Here is a 27,352-nt window from a genome sequence, read left to right as displayed (position 1 = left end):
TACCTTTACCCCAAAGCTATCTTGCTGGCCTTTTTGCTGGTTTTATTTTAATGTTGATTTTATATCATGATATTTCACTGAAGATGTTTATCTGCTCTGAGAGTTTTCTCGTAGAATTTTTAGGGTATCCTTAAATGTATTTGTGTGTGAGCATATGTATGCAGTGACAATAGCTTTTATCCAGTGAGCCATCTCAGTTAACCCGTCCTTAGCACCTTTTGAGTATAGAACATTCAATCTGCAAATAGGAATAATTTACTTTCCTGTTTGTATCAGGTTTCTTTTTCTTGCTTTATTTCTCCAGCTAAGAATTCCAGTGTTGTATTGGAAATATGAGTGGATAGAGCGGACATCCTTGTCTTGTTTCTATTTTTAGAGAAAATGGTTTTGTATTTTCCCTCATTCACTATTGACTGTGTTGCTCATACATAACATTTGTTATGTCGAAGTATGCTTCTTCTATTCCTAATTTCTTGAGGGCTTTATCATAAAGGAGTGTTGAACTTTGTTGGAGGTCTTTTCTGCATCTGAGATCATATGATTTTCCTACCTTTGCTCTAATTTATGGTGTATTAGATTTGTGTACACTGATTTGTATATGTTAAATAATCCCTGTGTCCCTGGGATGAAACAAACTTGGTTATAAGATCTTTTTAAATGTGTTGTTAAATTTAGTTTGAAAGTATTGTAATGAGAGTTTTGTGTCTGTGTTCACAGGGAAGACTGGTCTACCTGTAGTTTTGTTGTTGTGTCCATATTTCCTTGTGTCAGAGTGGTACTATTTTTTCAAGAATGAGGTTAGCTGAATTCTTTCTATTTTCTGGAACAGTTTGAGGAACATTGGTGTCATTTCTTATTTAAAGATCTGGTAGAATTTAGCAATGAATTTGCCCTAGCCTGGGTTTCTTTGTTGGGAGATTCTATTACAGCTTCACTTTCACTGTGCATAAATTCTAAATTTAATTTGGTAGGTCATAAGGGTCTAGTAATTTATCCACTTCTAGATTTTCCAGTTTATTGAAATAGAGTTTTCAAAGTATTCTCTAATGGGCCTCTGAATTTCTTTACTATTTATTATGTTGTCCCCTTTTCACTTCTAACTTTATCAATTTGAATATCCTCTCTTGTGGCTAATTTGATTAAGGAATAGTAGTCAGTATTATGCTAAGGCCATGCTTATCTTCCCTATTTGTTGCAGTTTGAGTATGTACTGCTGAAGTAAGCACAGGATCAGTCAATCTAGCTAATCTTTTTGAGATTGGTAACATATTGTCTTGTTGTTGTGTTATATTTGTTTGTTTGGTTTTTTTTTTTTTTTTTTTTCATTCTTCTCAGTAAGGAACATTTGCCTTGTTTCTAGTTTGGGGCTGTTAGAGAAAACCCATGAGCATCTGCATACACTTCAAATGGACACATATACTTCCTTTTATGTGTGGAAATCTAGGAGTGAAATGATGAGATTCTGTGGTAGGTGTATGATTTTGCAAGAAAAATCAGTCCTCCAGCCTTTTGTTGTAATCAGTTCTGTCTTTTTGACTTGAGCAGCATATGAGAGTTCTCAGTTGCTTCATTACCGATGGTTAGTCTTCCAGGTTTAGATATTCTAGCATAATGTCATCTGATTGTGGTTTTAAACTTGCATTTTCCTAGGGACAAATGATAATAAAGCATTTTATCAAGTGCCTTATATATCTTCTTAGGCAGAAGGTCTGTTCCAATTTTTTTGACCATATGTGAAATAAGACTATGTTCGGTTTTATTTAGATATTCTAGATAGAGGTCTTTAGATTGATAAATATTTTGCATATATTTTCTGTTAATCTTCAGATTACTCTTACTTAAAAGAATACCTAAAATTAAAAATTTTATGTTTATGATTGTTTTGCTTGGATGTACGAAGGTCTGTGCACCATAGATGTATAGTGTCTGAGACACCAGAAGATGGAGTCAGAACACTTGGAACTGGAGTTACAGAGTTTTGAGCCCTGTGTGTGTTGGGAGCTGAACCCAGGTCCTCTGGAAGAACAGCTGTGGTTTTACCCACTAAACCATCTCTCTAGCCCCTTAAAATTTTAGATTATAATGATGAGTTTAGTAAGTTTTCTCTTTTAAATTTATGCATCATTGTTAAAAACAAGTTTATGTCAAGATCATTCAAGCTCTTCTCTTATTTTCTTAAATAAGCTTAAGTCTTTGTTCATTATTTTGATCTTTTTTTTTAATGTTTAAACCTCCTGTGCCTTCCTTGGAAAGACCCCAGAGGTCATATTATATTGGTTATTATTATTGTTGTTGTGTTCAGTTCACTAAAGTTTTCTTTTTGCTTGTATATTTGCAAAAAAAATTATTTGTACAATTCTTACAGTGTCTTTTAGTGGGTGATTTGTGTTTTATTTTTTGAGATGGGGGTCTCACTATGTAACCCATGTTGTGGTATTAGTATGATATATTGAGTTAAGTTTTTTTTTGTACATTTTTTTTATTGAAAAAGTATTTTTCATACAATATATTCTGGTTACAGTTTCCCCTCCTCCCAGATCCTTCCAACCTCCCCACCCGCATCTTTTTTTCTTACTTTTTAGAAAGCAAACAAGTTGGTAACAACAACAACAAAGAATTTTTAAAAAGAAACACACCAAAAAAAAAAAAAATACCAAATTGGAAACCATGACATACAAGCAGACCAGTAAGACACCCCACCCCACCCCAAAAAAAGTACCCAAAGCACACTGGGACAAAAAGTCTACAAAAATACCATGGAGTTTGCTCTGTGTTGGCCATCTACTGCTGGGCATGGGGCCTGCCCTTAAGAGTGGTTAGTGTACCCAGTAGGATTCCATTGAAGAAAACTAGCTTTTCTTTGCAAGTGAGTAGCAATTGCAGTTGGCTTCTTGGTTAGGTCTCAGAGCCCTAGTCCATTTCCCTTTCTCAGTACTGGGAATTCTTGGAATACACACTTTGGTTCGGCTTTCTGGCACCGATCAGGTGTTTGATAAATAAGCAGTCAGTGTTTCCTTGGAAACTCAGAGGGGCTCTGAATGGAGGTGAGCATCAAGCTGCCATCATTCCCAGAGCATTTGCAGAGACTGTTTTTATTTTCCCAGGACTGGTGTCATAAGCCACACCATGACAGACTGGCCCTTGTGGCTTCACTCAGCTCTGCTTGCCATACCCTGAATGGTGGGGGGTTGGTGGTGGAGGAGGTGGGGGGTTGGGAAGGCAAGACTCTCAGGGAATGATCCCAACCCAGGGAAGGGGAAGAGCTGACTTGGTCGGTGGTGACCTTCACAGAAGTGAGTGACCCTTTTACCAAAACCAACTACTTCAATTTCCCCTTGAGGCTCTATAGAGACAGCAAACCTGGTCTACAGAGCAACAGCCAAGGCTACACAAAGAAACCCTGTTTTAGAAAAAAAAAAGGAAAGAAAGAAAAGAAAGCCGGGGCTGTGATGGCGCATGCCTTTAATCCAAGCACTCTCTACACAGAGAAACCCTGACTCAAAAAAACCAAAATCAAACAAACAAACAAAAAAAAACAAAGAAAGAAAGAAAAAGAGAGAAAGAAAGAAAGAAAGAAAGAAAGAAAGAAAGAAAGAAAGAAAGAAAGAGAGAGAGGCAGAGTCTGGCGAATCTGTGTGAGTTTGAGGCCTGCCTGGTGTACAGGTCTACAAGAGCTCCAGCACAGGCTCCAAAGCTACAGTGAAACCCTGTCGCGAAAAAGAAAGAAAGGAAGGAAGGAAGGAAGGGAGGACATACACTTAATACACTTAGTCTGTAATGTCGCTTGAATGCAAAGTTTTTGTGTGACAGGAGAAAGGTGATCATCAATCCAGTGAAGGTAGCTCAGGGACTCCTAACTGTGAATATACTCCCCCCCCCCCCCCCCGTGTGTGTGTGTGTGTGTGTGTGTTGTTGGGGCTGACTATTATGTGCTAGTGTTTTGCTGAGGATTTTTGCATCAATAGTCCCATGAGATACTCATCTGTAACTTTTTTTCTTGCTAGGATTTGTCTGGATTTGCTGTTAAGATACTGGGTTTATACAACATATTAGGAAATGTTGGAAAGGGTTGATGAATAATAGGTGGTGTGAATTCTTTTTGCATACTTGGTAGGATTCACCGCTGTTGGCCTGGGGCTTTCTTGCTGGTCAGTTTTGAATTACTGATTAGTTTCTTCACTTATTGGTTTGCTTTGATCATCTCTTCCTGAATGGTTTTGGTACTTATGTTCCTAGTAATATGTTTGTCTGTGCTAGCTTATTTGTTGATATGTTTATTTGTAGTATTTTAAGAATTATTTTTGGTTTCTAAAGTTGGCAGTAAAGTAAGTTTGTGTCTCATTCTAGTAATTTTAGTCTTCTTCTTGCTCAAGTTAAATAAAGGACTGTCAGTTTTATTGATCGTTTTGAGGGATTAGCTTTTAGTTTAACTGACTTTTTTCCTGTTCTCTGATTATTTTCTACTCTAGTTTTGCATTCTTTTTGTTTATGTTAGACTTGATTTATCCCTTTTCATGGGGTCTTGAAATGGAGAAAGTTTATTGAGATACTTCTTTTTTTATTGTGATTATGATTAAGGTGTAGTCTATCTATGCAAGCAAAACTAACCTCAAGCTCAGGATCATGTTGTTTCAGCTGACTGAGTGCTGGAATACAGATGTTTGCCACCTTGCCTGGTTTGATTTGAGATCTTTTTTTAAAGGTATACTTTTATGTTTATGTTTGCCTGCATCTAGGTATGTGCACCATGTGTATGCTTGGAGTTCATGGAGCTAGAAGATCTTTTTCTTTTTCTCTTTCTTCCTCTTCCTTCTCTTCCTTTTCCTCTTCTTTTTGGTTTTTCAAGAGAGTTTCTCCGTGTAACCTTGGCTGTCCTGGAAATCATCCTGTAGACCAGGCTGGCCTCAAACTCAGATCCACCTGTCTCTGCCTGCCTCCCGAATGCTGGGATTAAAGGTGTGCACCACCACCACCCTGCTAGAGGATGTTCTTTTATTAACATTTTTTTTTTGATCCTATTTTGTGGACTGGTGAGATGGATGACTCAGTGGGTAAAGGCGTATGTTTTCAAGCCCAGCAGCCTGAGTTTGAGCTCTGTAACTCACACAATGGAGAAGATTCTAGTAGGTTTTCTGATCTCTACATAGGATTAGGGGCATGTGCATGTTCCCTACCTCCACATATAAAAAGCAAATAAAATGTAGCTAAAAAATTAAAAGTATTAGTCAGTAATTAGGAGTATTTGCTGCTCTTGAAGAAGACCTATGTTCATATCCCAGTACCTACCTTTGGTAGCTTACAAGTGCCTGCAACTCCAGTTCCATGGGATCCAATTCCTTCTTTTGGCCTCCAAGGATACCTGTATGCATGTGGTGGGCATGTAAACAAGCAGGCACACATACATACATACACAGTGTAGCTACTGCAGCTTTTCTTTCATTGGTTGTTTGCCTGATTTCTTTTCTCTGTTAACTTCTGCTCTTTGCGTTTGAATCTCAACTCTGTTTCTTGTAGATAAGATATATTTTGGTCCACTGACTTTTTCTGTTGTATCTATACTGTAATTACCAGTATATTTGGATTTGTGTCTGCTATTTGACTTTTTATTTCCTATGCTTCATATAGTTTTTCTTCCTGTGTTCTTTACTTTCTTTTACACTGAGTGATTATTATCTTCTTTGCTTTTTTAAATTTTTTTTTCTGAAGTCATCACTGTAGAGTTTGAATTATCTTACGGTCACTTTAGTCTGAAGAAGATTCATATTTCTTGGAAGTCAAGTCTGCTATCTACAAATTCTGTTTCTCTTCACAGAGAAGTCTTTATTTCACCTTCACTTTAAAATTTTATTATTATGTGTGCATAGTATATTATGGTGACTGTATGCCATGGTGTTATATGGAGGTCAGAGGACAATTTTTCAGAGTTGGTTCTTTGTCCATATTTCTGGGGCTTTTGAGGATCAAATTCAGGTGGCCAGGATTGGTCAACAAGGTGCTTTTACCTCATTAGCCATTTCACTGTCCTAAATGCTTTAAAATTATTTTATTTATTTGGAGGTCATGGGTGCATGTCATGGTGTGCATGTGAAGGTCAGGTCTTTTTGCAGTGTGGCTTGGCATCTAGGGCCTTTATCCTCTGAGCCACCTTGCTGGCCTTCATCTTTATTGTTTAATGATAACTTTCCTAGTTCCTAGATAGAATTTTTCTTGGTTAGCATTTAGTATTTTTATGCCATCCTTCTGACTCCCTGAGAAGTAAGAAGTTGCTCTTACTGAGGTTCTCTTGAGAGTTACTAAGCATTTACTATGTATTTGTTTATTTAAATATTTTAGATTTATTATTTTATAGCTTCTCCCCTCCCCAGGGTTTCTCTGTAGCTTTGGAACCTGTCTTGGAACTAGCTCTTGTAGATCAGGCTGGCCTTGAACTCACAGAGATCTGCCTGCCTCTGCCTTTTAAGTACTGGTATTAAAGGAATAAAACTGCCCAGATTTATTATTTTATCTGTATGAGTGTTTTATTTGCATGCGTGTGTGCGCGTGTGCGCCTTTTGGAGTTTAGAAGAGAGCATCATATTCACAGGGACTGGGATTACAGATGATTGTGAGTGCCATGTGGGTGCTGGAAATCAACCTTGGGTCCCTTGCAAGGGCATTGAGTACTCTTAATCGCTGAGCCAATTCTCCAACCTGCCTTTTACCATATAATTTTTTTCTTTTTGTATATTTCAACATTTTTACTGTGATGTTATCTGTAGTGTAGAGTTCATAGAGCTTCTAGGTATAGTTTTTAAATTTGGAATAATTTCAGTATTCTTTGAATATGTTTTTTTTGTTCCATCTTCTTTTTCTCTTCCTACCATTACTAAAAAAAATGTACCATATGTACATTCTTTTGCATCCATTTTCATGGGTTTTCTTGGTAAAGTTACTGTTTGTCCTTAGAACAATTTCCAAAGACTTGGGATATATACATATTTTTATTGTTTGTGTCTCTATATGTAGCCCTGGCTTTCCTGGAACTCTGATTGAGCCCCTGTCAAAAGTTTCCTTTTTCCATATCCCTCACCCTCAATTACAATACACACTGAATCTTGCTTTCGTGCCCTTCCCTTCCTCTGAGTAAACACTTTTCTGAAATGGTCCTGTTGGCATTCCCTTGCTTTTCTCTGTGCCATCACTGCATATGTATTCAGCTCTGACAGTATCTCATAACTTTATGTGAATGGTATAGTGTGAATTTTTTGTCTCTGGATTTTTTTTTGTTCAGTGGTATGTTTGTGACCATTCAGCTTGCTTTTTAGATCTTACTTGGTCTGGCAGTCCAGTACATGGATACACTACATCTTATTAATCATTCTACTCATGAGGTTTTCCCTACCAAGTTAACTTCTGCTTTTTATTCTTTAAACAGCTTTGCTGAGACATACGTTTTTATTTGTATGCTAATAGGTTTCACTGTGACATTTTCATACACATGAAATGTTGTAATATGAGTGGCGGGGCTGCATCCCCGGCACCCGGCCGCCCGCATGGCTTATGCCCCAAAATAATTACACGGAAACTGTATTCTTTTGAACACTGCCTGGCCCATTAGTTCCAGCCTCTTATTGACTAGCTCTTACATATTGATCTAACCCATTTCTAATATTCTATGTAGCACCATGAGCTGGCTTACCAGGAAAGATCTTAACCTGCGTCTGTCTGGAGTGGGAGAATCATGGCGATTCCCTGACTCAGCTTCTTTCTCCCAGCATTCTGTTCTGTTTACTCCACCCACCTAAGGGTTGGCCTATCAAATGGGCCTAGGCAGTTTCTTTATTAATTAACCAATGAAAGCAACAGATTAATACAAGACCCACCTCCATCAATGAAATTATTTTATCATGTTCATTCTTTATTACCCTTGAAGTATAAATTCTGTATTTGAAATTCACTTGCTTAAAATAATCAGGCTTTTTATTATTTGCATTTGTGACAGAGTCTCACTATGTAGTCTTGACTGTCCTGATGCAGCTCACTATATAGATCATTCTTGCTTCAAACTAATAAAGATCTACCTAATTTTGCTTCTTACATGCTGGGACCAAAGATATACACTCTCTTGCCTATCAGTACCAGTATTTTTAGTGTTATTTGCAGAGTTGTGTGACCCTTGCTATTATATAAATTTATGTTTCCTAACTACCTAAGGCATTGCATACTCATTAATAGTCTCTTTTCTTTCTTTTTTTTTTATCTTTTTTTTTATCTTTTTTTTTTATTCTTTTTTAATTAAAATTTCCAACTGCTCCCCGTTTCCCATTTCCCTCCCCTCCTCAATAGTCTCTTTTCTTTTCTCTCACCCTTTCCCCATCCTCATCTTGACACAGCCATTATCTATCTTCTGTTTCTATAGATTTGTCTGTTTGAGACTTTTCTGTATTATCACAAAGGATGTGGACTTCGGTAACTGATATCATTAAGCATAATGTTTTATGTATGTGTTTGAGGATTCATTCTAATAAAACAAAAATTGGGTCTTAATCTTTCATTGAAGTTCTGGAAGAAAAAGGCAAAAGTACTGTCATTATAAAAGTATAATTGAGAACCTTTGAGAATATAACCCTACTTTTTGAAGGATTTAGCAGTGTAGTTGGGTGGAAGTGACAAATTAATCCTAAAACTGGTGGTACTACAAGAATATAAGCAAAATTCTAAGAAAATGTAGGGAGAAAACAGTTCCTTTCTTGGGTGATATGTTACATGTACTGTGAAGCAAGTGTCTTGATTTGTGTCTAGCTGAAGTTACTAAGATTTTAAGAAGTGAGTATTGGTAGAGAGGAAGAAGGCATTCAGAAAAGGTAGTGAGATGACATTACTTTCTTGGAACTTCTGTTTTGTTTTGTTTTTAGGTTTTCTTTTGAGACAGGGTCTTACTCTATAAATCTATAACTTACTGTATAGTGGAATTTATTGTATAGCACATTAGCCTTAAACTCAGGACACTCTTCCTTCTCAGCCTCCTGAGTGCTGGGTACAGGTGTTAGGTACTATATCTGGTTTATAGGAACTTTTGAGAAATGAACAGGCTACATAATATTGTTGTGGGGCAGGCTTATTGTTTAGGTATTTGGTATAGAAAGCACTAGGAAAGTAAGTAAGGTTAGACAAAGATGCTTTTGTGTTTTCCTGATTAAACTCTGGACTGGAAATGAGATTGTGTACTGGTGAGGCAGTCGTTGGAAGGTAGTTGTGACTTTCTAGGTATGATTGTACTAGCATGGTGTGCTCATGACATGGAAGGGGGTAGAAAAGCGTTTTATGTTAAATTGACAGAACTTGATTTAATGATGAGATAAGTCACTAAGATGACTCTCCCCACCCACGTGGATACCTCAGTGATCTCACATAATTAACTTGAGTTAGAAGCCATTCACATTTAACGAGTTAATTTGGTTCTGTTTGTACTTGAAGTATTTTATTTCCAGTTCTGAAATTAAATTGGTTCATATTGAACTTAGTACTTGTCTTGTTTAGATTTTAACAATCAAATTATCATTTCTTCATAGCCAAAAGAATGCAATGGTGTAAAGATTCCAGTTGACGCCAGTAAACCTAATCCAAATGATGTGGAGTTTGATAATCTGTATTTGGATATGAATGGAATCATCCATCCCTGTACTCATCCTGAAGACAAGTATGTAGTCCCCTTTTGCCATTGGTAGCACGGGGCATAGAAGTACTATATAGTCTATTACATTGTCTGCTTATAATTATAGACCAGCACCAAAAAATGAAGATGAAATGATGGTTGCAATTTTTGAGTACATTGACAGACTTTTCAATATTGTAAGACCAAGAAGACTTCTCTACATGGCAATAGATGGAGTGGTAAGTGCTAAAATACTTTAAAAGTCTCTTTCTGTTCTTATAGCTTTCTGAATATTGCAGTGAAAATCAGCTGACTAGTGAAAAATGTTGACTGTTAATTTTAGAAAGAAAAGCCTGATACTTCAGTAATTCATTGATATTTTCTTTTCGTGCTTATTTCGTGTCATTTACTGTGCCTTATTGGTGATTGCCCTTTTGAAGTGACATAGGCCCATGAGTGAATTTCATTACTTACCAGTACTAGGTGACACATACAGAGGAGTTGAGAAGAGGCAGTTTGGATTTACTGTGGTGATAGAAAGAGAGGGTGGAAAATAATGTATAGATTTGCTTGTGAACATTTTGACTAGCATTATGTAAACATGAGTTATACATTTTTAGGCACCACGTGCCAAAATGAACCAACAGCGTTCAAGGAGGTTTAGAGCATCAAAGGAAGGAATGGAAGCAGCAATTGAGAAGCAGCGAGTCAGAGAAGAAATACTTGCAAAAGGTAGGGAGAGTGTACCTTTAATTTAGACCCCCCTTTCTTCTGCAGTTCCCAAAGCTTTAAAATTATTGGTGGGTACCCAGGTTAGATCTAAGTCTCACAGAAGAGGGAAGTGGGAGAGGGATACTGAGACCTGGTTCTTCTCCAACCCAATGTGTGTGGTGTGATATCTGGTTGATTTTATCAGGTTTATTTTTTGATGTGTGCTACCCATAGCAATATAATAGACAGGAAAACCATGATTTTATTTGACGCTATAATTGGATTTTACAGCTGGAGAAAAAGATGTCATGGACTGCATTTATAAATCTTATTATGCTATATTAATTTATTTGGAAGTGTGTAAGTATATAGTTATTTTAGACATGGCTTTAATTAAGACTCTTAAAGTTTGTTTATGATAGAATATCTTAATGATTTATTAATATCTATTGTCAAAGTTAAAACCATTATCCAGTGCTTATGTTCTTTTGTTACAGAGGAAGGACTTCATGATTTTTATTCTACTGGTGTTGTAGCACCTTTTGTATGTTTGACAGTCTTCTTAAAGGCGTGGTTTTCAACCTGTAGGTTATAATTAATACCATTGAGAGTCAAACCGCCCTTTTACAGGAGTTGCATATCAGATCTCCTGCATATCAGATATTTACATTATGATTCATGACAATAGCAATATGAAAATAATATTATGGTTTGGGGGGTCACCACATCATGAGGAACTGTTTTAAATGGTTGCAGCATTAGGGAGGTTGAGGACCACTGTGTTACAGTTTTATTTAAATTGAAGGGGGGAAATGCTGTTTTCTTGTGGGGGGGTGGGGTCATTTTTTTCTTACGTGATAACATGTTTCTTTTATATTTGAATGTTTTTGTTACTGTTCACTTTTGGTGATTAGTTTATTTCACTTTTTATAGGGAAAACAAAAACATTGTCTCTTTTGTCTAGGTGGCTTTCTTCCTCCAGAAGAAGTAAAAGAAAGATTTGACAGCAACTGTATTACACCAGTAAGTAGTCTCAGGTTTTGCTAGCTGCTGCTAACTCTTAAATGGTAGATTAATTTCTTTCTTTCTATCATTTTAGGGAACTGAGTTTATGGACAATCTTGCTAAATGCCTTCGCTATTACATAGCTGATCGTTTAAATAATGACCCTGGGTGGAAAAATTTGACAGTAAGTTTCACACTTTAGTACTTCAAAAAGATTAGAGTGACCATTTGAGTCTGTACTTTGATATGACTGATATTATTTATGATTTTCTCCCATAAAATGCTAGTTGACTGTCAGAAAAAAGAGAAACTTTCCAGGTTATTGGAAATGGGATGCCTTTCATGGCCAGGTTTTATATAGCTGAATTTTCTCTTAATGCCAATTTCTTTCTCTTACCTCATGTGAAGCTATAAAATGGAATTCATAAATCTTAAAAATACATGTATAAGAATGTAGTTTTTAACTAGAAAGTAGATATGTCATTAGATAACAGATTAAAGTTGTGGGACTGCATTTACAAATGGATAAATGAAGCTTGAGTGAACTATTCTGTAATTGTGGTTTAAGGTGTGTTTCCTTTTAATTAGACTTGGTAAACTCTACCTTTTATTGATTGCTCTTGGGTTTGATACTTTATCCTTGATAGTAAGTAGTCAGAGTCTGTGAATTGATTGGTAGTACTAATCTGACCCTAGTCCTTTTATTCTTTTCCACTCTATGTGGTTAGTTATTCAGTGGTGTACTGTTAGTGTTTAGCACACATCTTTAGAGTTTTTTCCACGTAGTAACACCACATTAACGAAATCATCTGTTTTCCTTAAAGCAGTCAGTCTTCCTCTTTGTTCTGGTAAAAACTGGGAAGATGAACTAAACATATTAAACTTTTTTTAATAGGTTATATTATCTGATGCTAGTGCACCTGGTGAAGGAGAACACAAAATCATGGATTACATTAGAAGACAAAGAGGTAAAATTCAAAAGTATTTGATTGTATATTTGTTCTAACAAATATAACACAGGCTGGGGATATAACTTAATGGTAAAAGATTTACCTGCACATGGGGTCCCAGCACTGCCTGTAAACAAACAAAAAGGCTGTTAACCAGAAAATACTTCTGGCAAGTTGTGGTACTTCTTTTGTAGATGATATGTTTCTATAAATATGTCTCCTTTTTTTTTTTTTTTAGCCCAGCCTAACCATGACCCAAATACGCATCATTGTTTGTGTGGAGCTGATGGTATGTTTCTTCTTGAGGATTTTCTGTTCTTGGATTAAGCCAGAATATGTTGTTGTATTGTTGTGTTGTGGATATTTCAGGGTTGGTTGATAGTTCCCAGATGTCTTGCCTAAGTTTAGAAGGAATCTCTGTTGATTTGCTGTTGTACTGTGGTCACCTGTTTACGACAGATAGTTTCCCACGTGTAATCTGAGTCGGAGTTGGTTGTAGATTCGTGTCTGAGTGGCTTTGTAGACAGAACTACTACTAGGATTACTTTTTGATTTTTGCTTCCTATGCTCTGTTTTGTGGGGCTTTTTCTTGTGTCATCGTTTAGTAGTACTTTGATTACAGTAAAGGATTCTTCCAAAGTGCCATTCATTTGTTTTTTTTGATTGATAGCTGATCTTATTATGCTTGGTCTTGCTACACATGAACCTAACTTCACCATAATCAGAGAAGACTTCAAGCCAAACAAACCCAAACCATGTGCTCTGTGTAATCAGTTTGGACATGAGGTCAAGGATTGTGAAGGTTTGCCAAGAGAAAAGAAGGGAAAGGTAAGATCTTTAAGATGGACAATACTGCATTTAAAAAGTATGTTATCATGGGAAAATTAACGCTGTCATGAAGTATGTCATTTAACTATTTAAGTGTACAATTAAGCACCAAGTCTATTCAAACTGCTTCATAAAAGTATTTCACAGAAATGTAACTTATAAAATAATGTAAGGTGAACCTGTACTCACAAGCTTACACATACTCATATTTTCTACTTTATGTTTTTCTAATGTAATTTGTGTTTCTGTTAAGGTAAGTTCTCATAGATGATGATGCCCATTGAATGTGAAGTATCTATGGAATATATTTCAAATGATTAGTATTTTTTAAGGGATCTACACATCAAATACATTAGATATTCTGTTTTCTATTTATTTGAGCTTACTTGGTTGGATGAAGTTCAACCTACATGTGTTTCTATTTTAAGAACTTTGTGCTTGGAGAAAAAGTGAAAAATAAATATAATATACTATATGGTTTTGTAGTGCAGATAGAATAAATGAAGTATACATGTGTCTGAGAAGGGACCAGAGGAGTATACAACAAAATACTAATATTGGTTGGACATAGGTGATGAAAGACAAATATGTCTTTCATACTGACCTATAAGTTAAAAATGTTTTTTTATTTTTCTTTAGAAGGTTTTATTTTAAGGTGTGTGTGTGTGTGTGTGTGTGTATGTATGTGTGTGTATGTATGTGTGTGTGTTACTCTGGATCTGGAGTCATAGGTTGTTGTGAGCTTCCTGATGTGGGTGCTGTGAACTGAACTTGGGTCCACGGAAAGACTATTCATCTGTATCTGTCTCCCCAAAAGTAAAATATGCACTGCTGGTCCTTCATACCAAATACTTGCTTACTTATGGTCTAGATGTGTTTATTTTTAAATAGTTTGATGGGCTTTTCAAATTTAGTACTTAAATATTAAATGGGATTTTACATTAGAAAAACCCTAAAATTTGTGTGACTAGAAAAAAAGATTTCAGGGTTTAGTCTGGGCATAATCTCCACTGTCTTTCTTACAGCACGATGAACTTGCAGATAGTCTTCCTTGTGCAGAAGGGGAGTTTATCTTCCTTCGGCTGAATGTTCTTCGAGAGGTACATTTCAGTGATTATTGGAACTGACATTCCTCAAACATGTTCTTTTCATTGCTTTGATGTCAGCATTCTTCTTTGGTTGTAGTATCTGGAAAAAGAACTCACCATGGCCAGCTTACCATTCCCATTTGATGTGGAGAGGAGCATTGATGACTGGGTGTTCATGTGCTTCTTTGTGGGCAATGATTTCCTTCCTCACTTGCCGTCACTAGAGATTAGGTATGTGTATCTGTAGGGTGTTCCAATGACTGTCTCAGCCTTCTTGACTTTACAGAGCCCACTGGTCCTAATGAATAATGTTTGTCTCCTGGTGGCAGGGAAGGTGCTATTGATCGTTTGGTTAACATATACAAAAACGTGGTACACAAAACTGGGGTAAGTTTATTCTTGAGTAATTTAAAAACAGAAGTATTTGGTTTTCTAGGCAGATCATTTTACATGTATTTTATCACTTACAGGGTTACCTTACAGAAAGTGGTTATGTCAATCTACAAAGAGTACAGATGATCATGTTAGCAGTTGGTGAAGTTGAAGATAGCATTTTTAAAAAGAGAAAAGATGATGAGGTAAATGCATTGCAGTAGCTAAAATTACTGCTGTCTCTCATAGGCTGTGATAGACTTTTTAACCTGTCTGTGTTGTAATACCACCGTAATGTGTTGTCACTTACATAATCCCTTGGTACTTGATTATTTTATAAAGGCTGTGATGCTTGCTGTGTGTAACTGTGTATTGTACATTGTTTGAGTTGTATTGCAGTTTTTCTCTTCCTAATCTTATTTAGGATATAAATCTAAAACTAGCTAAAACATGGCTATCACATTTTACAGAAACCGTTTATACTCTAGAAAACTGGGTAAGGACTAGGAGTTTGTATTCTAGGAGTCCAAGTATAGGATCTGAGTTGGATAGTGTCAGCTAGAACAGAGTGATGGAAGAATGTAGGTTTTGTGGAGGGTGGTAGCTCCCTCCACAAATTGAAACATAGAGGAAGGAACTAAAGTAAAAAAAAAAAAAAAGCACTTAGACCATGTAAGACTGACAAGTGCTTTTAGAGAAGTCATGATTTCTATCCTAGGCAGTTTGGTGTTTGTTGAATCCATTCACTGAGATAGCAAATACTGTGAGTATAGGAGATTGGGATGAGAGACCAGATACAAATTGAGGTTCATTTTGGATATGAGTATGAGGGGACTACAGGATGTCTGACATGGGGATGGGGAAAATCTTGAAAACAATTTTAGAACCTTGGTTGATGGGAGGAGGTACTTGAAGCCATGGTGGAATGTGAAATTCTGTGGGAGCTTGTGTAGAATGAAAGTGCCCTATGAGAGCTTGGGAAACATTTACCATTAATAAGAGGTAAAAGGAGATTCCCTAAATAGAAGAAAAGCTGTAGGTTAGAGTGACTTAGTCATACTACCTAGCCCTTGGCCAGGGGTACAAAGCCTAAGGAAGCAGGTGGGCTGGAATGGCAGCAGTCTACAGTCAGAATGTTTGGAGATTGATATGTAGGGGTAGCAAAGGAGACCAGAAATGCTAAGGAGATCAAAATGGGGAAATGAGCTGATAGTAGCTTCTTCTTTTTTTAAATCTATTTATTTATTATGTATACAGTATTCTCGGTAGTCTGTCTGCACGTATGCCTGCAAGCCAGAAGAGGGCACCAGATCTCATTACAGATGGTTGTGAGCCACCATGTAGTTGTGGGGAACTGAACTCAGAACCTTCGGAAGGGCAAGCAATGCTCTTAACCACTGAGCCATCTCTCCAGCCCAGATAGTAGCTTCTTAAAGAGAAAAATTCTTTTGTAAGCTAATTTTGTAAAAAACAAAAACAACAAAAAACAAACAAAAAAACCCACATGGCTTTATTGAGCAAATAGCAAATAATAATTACATTTTTTTTTAAACTTTGTATATCACAATTCTGTTCTCTTAGTTTTAGGACTTTGAATCTCTCTTATGTAATAAGAGTTGACTAAGCAACTAAGTAAGCATTCTTTCCAATTGCCTTGATATTGAGTTGTTTTCTTCCAGTATCTACTGGAACAGCTGTTTTGGAGTGTGTGCGTGTGTTTGACTATATCTTCAACACTTAACAGTGTTTTTACTTTATTACTATTTAAACTTAACAAGAAATAGTATATGCTTTGTTACAGCTTGGTATAAAAAATCCTTGCAAGAGCAGTCTTTTTATGTGACTTTAGCAGATGCTATCACATTAAATATTGATGATAAGTTAGCATTGAAGCAGAAAGGGTTTGATTTCTGCCTTAGTGTTTCATACTTAACATGATTTCTGGCTGACCTAGTAAGAAGATATTTTAAGCCTTGGTGTCCCTTTTGTCATATTGTTTTCCCCCTTGCCTGGGAAGAGGGGAAACATCAGAATTTCAGTTTGAAACTTCTAGAAAGTATGTTTGTGGTTTTTGACACATTTATAAAAGTATTCGTAGCACATAAAAGTTAAAGACCAATAAGGTTCACACCAGCAGTTCTTCTGTTTATGTGTTACTACTAACCCTCTGAGTCAGATATTTATCAGATAGCAGAATGGAAGGCTTCAGAAAAGGATGCATTATGAGCTTTGGTAATCTTACTATGAGCCTAGCTATGTGCCATTGTTTTGATTGCCAGTGATAAGGCAGCAGAAAACCAAAGTAAAACACTAAAGTAAAACTAGACAAAAATTTCTGTTTTCTGGAAGTTTGCATTCTTTAGTGGAAGATGGACAACAAACACAGTCACCAACTCCACCATGTAATGTGGTAGTTTTAAATGCCATTAAGATTTAAAAACAAACAAACAAAAACAACAGCAGTTGAAACAGTATGTGGGAAAGTGGTAATGGCACTAGAAATCACAGTGAGGCTGTGCTGATAGATTAGTGTGAATAAAGACATGAATAATGTGGAGAAGTATGCTGTGTAGATATTTAATGGAAATACTTAAAACCCAGAGAATAGCTGTGCCAGAGCTCTGGACAGGAGCTGCCTTATATATACACAGAACAGCAAGAAGCAAGTATTATGTGGCATGAGCAGAGGCAAGAAGGTAAGAGTTTTAGTGTGGAGTTCCAAAAAGTGATAGGGGCCAGATCTAGTGCCCCATAGGCCATCTTAAGGACTTAACTTTACTATGCATCAATGGAGGGTTCTGGATAGAAAACTGACAAGATCTGACTTTCCACCTACCTTGTTTTGATTAACTATTGAGGGCGGAGGGATTCTGAACAAGTTTTGAAAGTAGGGCCAATGGGGCTGGCTGATGGGCTAAATGCGGGTGGTAAAAGAGAAATGAGGTGTCAGGAATGACCCCAGGGTACTTCCAAGCAGTTAGAAAGTGTTTGGAGCAGCTCCCCTAGGAAAGGTTAGGGTGCAGGAAAGTCTTAGAGTTTTAGGTGAGTATTCCATTTTGGAAATGTTTAGTTCAAAGTACCCAGATGGAGATTTTGAAGGAGGAGAGGTCCTGTTTAGTAGTATATAGATGGTGTTTAAAGCCAAGAGCTTGTGCTCATTCCAATGGGAAGAGAGAAGTGAAGAGGTCCAAGTACTGGGCTCAAGGCAACAATAACATTGCGTAAAGGCAGGAGCAAGGATAGGGGAAAGCCAGGTGAAGAATGTGACTGGAGGAAGTTCTGAAAAGAGTGACAGATATCACGTCTGCAGATGACCTAGATAGAAGCTGCTTTGAAGAGAGAGAGGAAGAAAGCTTTATTAGAGAAATTAGTAAGGGAACCAGCTAAATAGCTCAGTGGGTGAAAGTACTTGCTTCCAAGCCTGCATTTGGTTTCTGAAACCCACATGGTAAGAGAGGACAGACTCCTGTAAGTTCTCACATGTGTGCGTGTGCTCGCTCATGTGCGTGCGCACACATACACACACACACACCCCTCTCATACATCTCTCTTTCTCTGATGTAAATTAATAAAATAATCGAGAGCTAAGGATATAACCGAATACATAGAGTACTTACCTCACTTGGAAGAAACCCTAGGTTAGATTTCCAGAACCACAGATAGAAATCAAAGTGGAAGAAATCAACAGTTTCCATACCATTGGAGGTTTCATTGCCTCATCTTTAGGTATGCTTTGTTAAACCTCTCTCCTGAGCCGGTGTGGTGGTGTATATCTTTAATTCTAGCAGAGGCAGGTGGTTCTGTGAATTCCAGGACAGCCAAGGCTACACAAGGAAACTGTCTTGAAAAACTCCTCTCCTGAGAGAAAACACCAATTTCAAATCTCATTAAAGTTTTGCATTGCGCTTGGGAGAATGCACTTAGGGTAACCACCAGCAGTATATCTGCTGGCTTCTGTTTTGGCTCCAACAGAAACCGTGACCATTCTGTCTTACTTTGTTGGGTGTGAGTGTGCAAAGCTGTGGAATGGACCATTTGTTAATGAGCAATAGCAGCCCTAAATCTTAGAGAGCTGAAAACATGACTGCCCTTTGAGAACCGGGGAAAGAACCCTACCTTATTCATAAACTTGGCCCAGAATAATTAGTAAATCTGAATTCTCTTTTTTCCTGTTGATAGCTTTTTGGAAGCTAGGAGTTAGTGTTTGTGGAATTCCACTTCTTTCTTGCTTGCCATTCATGCTGGAATTAGGAGTGGTTAGCAGCCTTTAGTAATGTAACCAAATGTTTTCATTCAGCTATCTCATAGAGGTTTTAAATGATAATTATATTTAACAAGATAAGATTCATTGTTTTTGTATTTGTATTTTCTCCATATTGAAAAGCTTATTCCATCTAGGTAAAGCTAAGGTCTTTGTCATAGTTCTTCCATTTTCCTGCAGTGTATTTTTAAGATCTGAAAACTTCAAGAACAGTTTATTTTTATCTAAATTCAGTCTTTCTGCATATCTAGAGTTCTGATAGACAGGGCTTTGTATATATAGTGTGAGTCCTAGTTTAGTTAGGTTCCCGTATTATTGATATTTTCCTTTAAAACTTAAATGGTCTTTCGAATCACTCCTGCTAATGTTTAACTCTGACATTTTTGTGTAATTATTTGACAGAATATGTGGATTTTATACTTTTAGGACAGTTTTAGAAGACGACAGAAAGAAAAAAGAAAGAGGATGAAGGTGAGTTTTAATTAATTGCATGGGATTGGTCATAGTTTAACTTTTTTTGAGGATGATAAATATTCCTTAGTCAAGACCATCCACCTCCAGTCCGCTGTCGTGTGTGTGTGTGTGTGCACGTGTGCATGTATGTGCACATGGGCATGTTGAGATACGGAATATATGTATCTGTCTAGCCTGAGTTGGTCTTGAGCTCTCAATCCTCCTGCCTTAGTCTCTCAAGTGCAAAGGGTTATTGGTATGTGCCATTATACACAGTCATTTTTAAAGAAGTCCCTTTTGAGTTTTAGTGTCAGGAGTTCTACGTGATGGACAAGAAGTGGGCAGCAAGTGGCCTTTTCTATTAGAATTGTTTGTAACAGTTAGGTAGTTTTTGTAATAAGAATAGTTGGCCCTTTGTATCTTCTTGGAAGTTACTGTACACATTTTCTCTTCTTTCATCTTTGTCAGATTCTAATCCTCTTAGAGTGTGACCCTCTGAATTTTGTTTCTCTCTTTGAAATCTCCTCAGACTCCTTTGTCCCTTCGAAATTCACTTCTATCTTGGTTTTGGTCTAATTCTGCCCATCTAGAACCACCTCCTCCCCCATGTTCTAAATTCACCTATTGTGCTGTTGAGGGGTTCCTTCATTTGTACTTCTAATTATATTCCTGCTTTTGTTACTCCCTTCCATTATACACATGGCCTTCTTTGTTGGTTTTGCTCCTAGTATTGATCAGTCCTTTCTCTTAACTATGCTGCTTATTGTCTGACTGTGATAGATTCTGTCTGTAATTGCATAATGCTCACCTTTTTTTTTCTTACCAGATGGATTTTCAGACTTGTTGCCTTTACTATGTTTTATAAGAACTGAGCAATATCTGAAACTGAAAGGGAGAAATGTTAAGTTGCTTACCATTGCATTTGGATTCAAGAGCACTGTCTTAGTTAGGGTTATCATTGATACAATGAAACACCATGACCTAAAACAACTAGGAGAGGGTTTATTTCTCTCAGAGTTCCACATAAACAGTTCATCATCAAAAGTACTTAGGACTATTCCATTATCTTCTTTGTTTTCTGTCACTAATTGTTTTGTAATTTAATTTTACTTTTGTTTTATGTTAGAGGGATCAACCAGCTTTTACTCCTGGTGGAATATTAACACCTCATGCCTTGGGTTCAAGAAATTCCCCAGGTTGTCAAGTAGCCAGTAATCCAAGACACGCGGCCTATGAAATGAGAATGCATAATAACTCTGTAAGTGACTTGCTTCTGTGTGGTGTTGCATGGAGAATGTTCAGTTCCTTTTAGAATTGTGTGTCTTTGGATTTTATTATTTTGTCTAAGGTTTTGTTTGACAGGGTTTTCCCAACATTGTCTCAGAATATTTTTAACTTTATTAAATCTATCTTTATCAAGATGAAAATCACTAAATGAAGTGAAAGAAAATGAGATAGTCAATACAAGTTATATAAAGAGATAGTTAAATGGCATTGGTGTTCCTATAATACGTGGACTATAGCTGTTTGTCTCTACCCCAAAGAACTGATTGGTAAATGGTACTAAAAATGTAAAAATTTGGGGTATCCAAATGTCTTAAGGCCTAGATTAGGGGGCACAGTGGCTTTTGCTGTCTTATTTTTCCTTCCTCCTCGGAACCAGTTTTGAGCTTTTGCCATCTGTTTTTTATCTTTACAAATACAAATTACCCAAATTTTGGGTAATAACGGATACCTTAAAATATCTTTTCAGAACTATTCTGTGCCTTAATTAGACCATGAGGATTTAGTCATTGAGTAATATCTTTTTTTTGATAGTCCAAGAAATACTGTATTTTGAAAAGCATACAATTTCTCTATGCTTTTGCTTGGGCAGTTAATATGAATGTCACCCAAATAGATGATAAGACTTACCTAATAATGATCATTTACTGGTTGATTAACTACTTGTGCTAGACAAGCAGAATACTAGTCAGTGATCTTTGACACACATAATTTATTTAACACTTGTTATACCATCTAAAAAGAATATCATCATCAGTGTCGGGGAAGCTCACAGAGGTTGCACTGCTCAAGGCCATGCATGCATCCAGTAGAGGCTGAACTTGGTATGTCAGACTCTTATCAGTCTGTTGGATAATGCCCCCTCTCTCATTTTCCCAATACAAAGAGACCTTTCTGTACTGATTTGTTTAGACACTGAATATGTATTTTTAAAAGAAATTATTTAATGATTATTATTGTGTTTGTGTATGATGTGTGTGAGGGTGCTGTGAATCATTGTGCACTTATGGAAGTCATAGGGCAATTTGTAGAGTTGTTTTTCACCTTTCACAATTTTTTTAAAAGACAGACTCTGACTATACAGTCCTGGCTGGTACTCACTGTGTAGACTAGGCTAGTCTCAAACTCATAGAGCTTGTGATTAAAAGCTGTGTCCTTTTCCTTTTTGATATATATGGGTTGAACTCAAGAGTCTTGTTCTGGTACAGCAGGTGCATTACTCACTGGGCTTTCTTTCTAGCCTTGGTTTATTAAATTGCTCTGAACAAAGCTGACGTACGTTTTTGAAAGAAAAGTACTTTAAAGTTCTATGTGAGTATGGCCTAACATTTTTTTAGTATGTAATGTGGACTGTCTTCATGCTAAGATTTTTGTTTTAGTATCATTAAAGCCTATAGAGCCTTGTGAGCTCTCATTTTAAAGTAATCAATTTGTTTAAAATAGCTAATCTGCTGTGATTAGCAGAAGGAAAGCTTAACTATGAAAATGTTATCTATCATGACAATTTTGGTCATTTATTTTAACTATAATTGCAAAGATTTTTTAAAAATAATTAATTAAATATTAAAATATTTAGGGTCCTGTTGTGTTCTTTGAGTTTGGTGCAAAGGAAAAATAGTAACTTATCATTCAAGTTTTTTTGCAATACTAATGAAAGTCCCCACTTTTTTATATACTTCATCTTAAAACAATACATATAAAATAATTTAACAGTTTTCAGGTAAAGTCTTTGCCGTTTTCCAGAGTGGTTGGGTATGGCTTACTATTTGATCGCACTCTCACAAGCTTTGTCTGATGTGTGTAATTGTTATGTATTACAGATAATATGTACCATGTATTTGATTTTCCATTCAGAGGTTTTTTTTTATAACTTTATTGTTTGATAGTAGAGATTAATTATAAATTCATAATGTCGGAAACTACCAAAAGAAATCAAGACTCAGGAGGAATAATTTTTTTATGTTTATTAAACTATTTTTTAAAATATTTATTTATTTATTTAGTATGTATACAATATTCTGTCTGTGTGTATACCTGCAGGCCAGAAGAGGGCACCAGACCTTATTACAGATGGTTGTGAGCCACCATGTGGTTGCTGGGAATTGAACTCAGGACCTTTGGAAGAGCAGGCAATGCTCTTAACCTCTGAGCCATCTCTCCAGCCCCAAACTATTATTTTTTTTAAAACATGTTTTGTCTTAATAATTCTTTGGAATTTGAACATAGAAAGCTTGGTACTTTGTTGGATTTCTTGGGAAGGGAACTGGTGTGGGAGAAGGTTAAGTCTCTTCTTTCTAGATACGTTTGCTCTCTGTTTAATAGTTTTGAAAATTATCACCATGAAACTCTTAAGTGGTAGATTTTTGCCTATATCTTCTTGTTTAAAATGAATAATGCAGTCCTTCTGTAATGTCATAATTGTCTGCAGAGTCCCTCAGTATCTCCTAATACAAGTTTTGCATCTGATGGCTCCCCATCTCCACTAGCAGGAATTAAGAGAAAAGCAGAAGACAGTGACAGTGAGCCAGAGCCAGAGGATAACATCAGGTAAAGCCATTTTCTTTGGTAGCACTTTGTTAGCAAATTGCTGAAATAGATGTGGTCTAATTAATGCTATTTAGCTTAGAGCAGCAATGCCTTCAGATACTTGCCTGTGATCTTTTTATCCATCAGTAATTAATGTGGAGAGTTAGAATAGTCACTAATTCCACAGAGATGTGTAAGCTGTTGCTGTTAAACCCAAGTATCTAGATTAGTATGCAGGCAGCTTTCTGTCTTCCAAGCCACTTTCCCCTCTGAGACCAAGCGCTGGATTGGCTAGTCACAAATATTTAGCTCCAATAATGTGATCTGAATGTTACTGTTTGGAGATTAAATTTTCAAGTTGCTTAGCCTAGAAAGTTCAGATACATTTTGACAATAACATAGTTTACTTTAGTGTTCTCAACTGAAAAGGTTGCTCTTCAAAATGAAATGTGCAGAAGTCATTTTAAGATATAAATATGTATTTTTTTAAAAAGAACTATAGAATTGCATATGTACAATTTTGTTATAAATATGTATTTTTTAAAAAGAACTATAGAATTGCATATGTACAATTTTGTTTCATGGCAGAGAAGTTTTCTTCCTTTTAACTGCATACTTAAATTTTATAGTGAGAAGCTTTGATTCCGTAATTGGTTCAGAGGCTGGACTTGGAGTCATTATGTAAAAAGATTGCTAGCCTCTCCTAAACCCAAGTCCAGATTACCCTGTGCTCTCTTTACAAGAGGCCAACAATTTAAAACATTGTAGCTCACTAAGAATTTAGGAAAATGATGTCTTTCAAAGTTCAGCAAGGCAAACTTCTTGCACAGGAGATAGAATGTGGATATTCTTATTTATGATTAAGAACTTCATGTGTATGTCATATATAACTTGATTTTCCTAGAATCCTTTAATATTGGATCAATGGGGAAAAAATTAGATAAATGAATTGCCATGAGATAAACATTTAATTAATATATCTCTGGTCTTTGCCCTATCACTTTGGGTTTTCATCCTAGAAGTTTTCTTTTATATGTATTTATGTGTTTTAGCCTGAATGTATGTCTTTGTTCCATGTGTGTGCCTGGTATCTGGAGAGGCAAGAAGAGAATTTCAGATACCCTGAAATTGGAATTACAGATGGTGGTTGGGTGCTGGGATGTGAACCCCAGTCTTCTGGAAGAGCAGATAGGTTATACCAGAACATAAATGAGGAGAATAGGGATATGAGGGGAGGGGATGCAGAAATATATCTCTCTCTCCTAGTAAGTCATCAGAACTCTGTGTTGCAAGAGGTAAGAGGTGAGCAAAGATAGTGAGTACAAGTACCACACAGTCTTGCTTGCCTGCTCCCTAGATTTTTAAATATCTTTTTAACATTTAAAATACTATTGTAAAAATAACTTACCTTCTTTATATGGTTTAACATATTGTGACAAATTTGAAATATAAAATGTCTTCAATATTTCAATCTTAGAACATAGTTTTAGAATTATTAAACAATAAAAAAACATGCAAAGCAGAATTAAGATCGGCACAAACAAGTATCATGTATTTACTGAAAAAATGGTTATTCTCTTTTTTTTTTTCAAATATAATTATTTAATGGCCTTACCATAATCATTATTTGGGTTTCTGATGTCTAATTATCATTGGTGCTAAAAGTAGAGCTCATCATTTTAGAAAGTTAAATGAATCTCTGTTAGTTTTTCTGTTCAGCTCCTTCAATTTCCCTTAGATATTAAATATAAATTGATTTAGGTTGGAATCAGTAGACTATTGTTGCAGATGTATTAATTCAACATAAACTTATTTCACCTAATTTTTAGGTTATGGGAGGCTGGTTGGAAGCAGCGATACTACAAGAACAAATTTGATGTAGATGCGGCTGATGAGAAATTCCGACGTAAGGTTGTTCAGTCTTATGTTGAAGGACTGTGCTGGGTTCTTCGATATTATTACCAGGTACCAAAAGAATTTTTCCTTTTAAGTTTTGGCTACTCATTTTAGAAAACTAGTAATTTCTGTAGCTGTGCATAATGTTGAATATTCTTAGATAGAATCCATACTTGTTATTTAAAACTTTCTATTAAAAATTTTTTAATATTTGTAAGGACTTGGAATTTCCTTAGAAATTACTGTATCAGTAAAATTTGATTTTGTTACGTTAAAAGATTTTAGGATCAGAGTGTTTGAATTGGTCTTTAAAATGATTAAAGTTTACTGGGGTTTTGGTTTGATTGTTTAAATAGAGTTTAAAAATAACTGAGTATTTGATAGTCACTAACTAAAGAAAAGATACAGCGTAAATCATACCAATAGAAAATTGGAAGGAATTTGGTTGTACCAGCACTCCTATAGTATTATGATTTTTATATGAAATAAAATATTGAGTTTTTTGTTAATTGGTTTTATTTGATGATAGAAGCTTGAGATTGGAAAGAAATGTCATCAAATATATTAAGGATAAATATCTTAGCCCAATTGTGTTTGTGAATACAAAATTTGATGGTAACTACTGATTATTCAAGAAATTTCACCATATGTTTTAGGTATAGGAACCACTGATATGAAGTAGGCAACTAAACAATATTTTGAACTCAGAAAATTAATGAGTGAAGTATATAACAGAAGGCTTATTTTACAAATATTATAGACTTTTTTTTTTTTTACCATGTTCATTGTTAAGAGTATTTTGCTTTTGTCATTAATGATTTTAGGGCTGTGCTTCCTGGAAGTGGTATTATCCATTCCATTATGCACCATTTGCCTCAGACTTTGAAGGTATTGCAGACATGTCTTCTGAATTTGAGAAGGGCACAAAACCGGTAAGCCTCAAGTTGATGAAAAAAAAAATAGTAATTTGAACTGGATAATAATTTGGAGTTTTTAACCTTTCCCTCTCTTGCAGTTTAAACCATTGGAGCAACTCATGGGAGTCTTTCCAGCTGCGAGTGGTAACTTTCTACCCCCATCATGGCGGAAGCTCATGAGTGACCCTGTAAGTCTTAGTGTTCTAAAGTATGCTGGCAACATTAGTCAGAGTTGCTGTAGCATTTCATAGTTAAATAACTGAAGTATAGAAAGAATAAGTTCTTCCATATATTTTTCGCTTCACAGTGTGTTACTCTGTACTTTATTTGGCTGTGAGTATTCTGTCCAGTAAATAAAACTGATTTATTTTCAGTCTTCATGTAACTTTTTTGAGACAGGGAACTTACTAGATAGCCCTGGAGTTCCCTCTGTAGATCAGGCTAGCCTTGAACTCACAGAGATCCACCTCTGATTTCTAGTATCAATTAAAGTTGTAAGTCACCATGTGCTGCGTAAGTATTCCAGTTTGTTTCATCCCTATATAATGACTTTAAACATTCTATCTGACTTACCTAAAATTACTTTTAGGAACATTTTCCTAAGGCGAGCTCTCTGCCAACGCAAAATAGACTAGGGGACTTTGAACATGCGGCCTGCCGTGTGGCAAGGGCCTGCCCTATCTCGGTGGAACCTCCAAGATGTTAGGAATATTTTCCTAATGTGAGCTCTCTGCCGATGCAAAATACCAGTCAAGCCAAATAAGAAATATCCAAGTTTCATGGGAGTTCTGTGGGAGTTCTGCGGGCGAACACGACCACCGGGAGGAAGGAATAGAGACCACATGTTCCTCTTTTGGGAGTTCATTTAAATATTCTGTGGGCCTGGCCTGCTGGGATTTGGAGTCCAGACCAATATAACTCTCAGGACTGGGGGCTGGGATAGATGCGAGGGGCTTGGGCCTATGCTCCCAACTTAACAATTACCTCTAAGCTTATTTTTTTGTGCTAGTTAAAAAGTGAGACCCAGCCAGGGAATAGGAAATGTTGAGTAACTAAACCCTTCAGTGACTGCATGTAGCCCATAATTAAGAGTTCTGAAATTCTTTTTCTTTGTTTAAATAAAGTTTTTTTTTTTACTGCACCTCATATTAGCAACCTCAAACCTTAGTATTTAGAGAAAATATACTTCAACATTTCTTCATTGAAGTTTGATGACTTGAACAAGAGTCCTGTTATGTTTCTTGTGACTAGGTATGTGACTTTTGTTTTTGATTTTTTTTTTCTCACTTTCTCCCTGAAATAGGATTCTAGTATAATTGACTTCTATCCTGAAGATTTTGCTATTGATTTGAATGGGAAGAAATATGCATGGCAAGGTAAAATCTAGATATTTTTGTTTACTTTTGTTGTTTTGTTTTTTGAGACAC

General features: G+C 36.1%; 1 protein-coding gene across 2 annotated transcripts in view; it reads left to right on the top strand.

The window, feature by feature from the left end:
- The window catches only part of Xrn2 (5'-3' exoribonuclease 2), a 70,770-nt gene that overhangs the window by 5,285 nt on the left and 38,133 nt on the right, over positions 1 to 27,352 (top strand). The window contains exons 2-20 of one of the 2 annotated variants that reach the window (XM_057781203.1): positions 9,552 to 9,679; positions 9,762 to 9,873; positions 10,255 to 10,366; positions 11,310 to 11,368; positions 11,445 to 11,534; positions 12,246 to 12,318; positions 12,539 to 12,589; positions 12,971 to 13,128; positions 14,154 to 14,228; positions 14,314 to 14,447; positions 14,546 to 14,603; positions 14,687 to 14,794; positions 19,276 to 19,320; positions 20,429 to 20,560; positions 23,015 to 23,133; positions 24,942 to 25,077; positions 25,833 to 25,940; positions 26,024 to 26,113; positions 27,229 to 27,301. In XM_057781203.1, coding sequence (XP_057637186.1) covers positions 9,552 to 9,679; positions 9,762 to 9,873; positions 10,255 to 10,366; positions 11,310 to 11,368; positions 11,445 to 11,534; positions 12,246 to 12,318; positions 12,539 to 12,589; positions 12,971 to 13,128; positions 14,154 to 14,228; positions 14,314 to 14,447; positions 14,546 to 14,603; positions 14,687 to 14,794; positions 19,276 to 19,320; positions 20,429 to 20,560; positions 23,015 to 23,133; positions 24,942 to 25,077; positions 25,833 to 25,940; positions 26,024 to 26,113; positions 27,229 to 27,301 — 1,861 coding nt within the window. Of the gene's footprint in view, positions 1 to 9,551; positions 9,680 to 9,761; positions 9,874 to 10,254; positions 10,367 to 11,309; positions 11,369 to 11,444; positions 11,535 to 12,245; positions 12,319 to 12,538; positions 12,590 to 12,970; positions 13,129 to 14,153; positions 14,229 to 14,313; positions 14,448 to 14,545; positions 14,604 to 14,686; positions 14,795 to 19,275; positions 19,321 to 20,428; positions 20,561 to 23,014; positions 23,134 to 24,941; positions 25,078 to 25,832; positions 25,941 to 26,023; positions 26,114 to 27,228; positions 27,302 to 27,352 lie in introns of those variants that run through there. The other variant, XM_057781204.1, reaches the window with a different exon arrangement.

This window comes from Chionomys nivalis, chromosome 9 (genome assembly GCF_950005125.1).
Source record: "Chionomys nivalis chromosome 9, mChiNiv1.1, whole genome shotgun sequence".
Taxonomy (NCBI): Eukaryota; Metazoa; Chordata; class Mammalia; order Rodentia; family Cricetidae; genus Chionomys; species Chionomys nivalis.
This window is presented reverse-complemented; position numbering and strand designations above follow the sequence as displayed.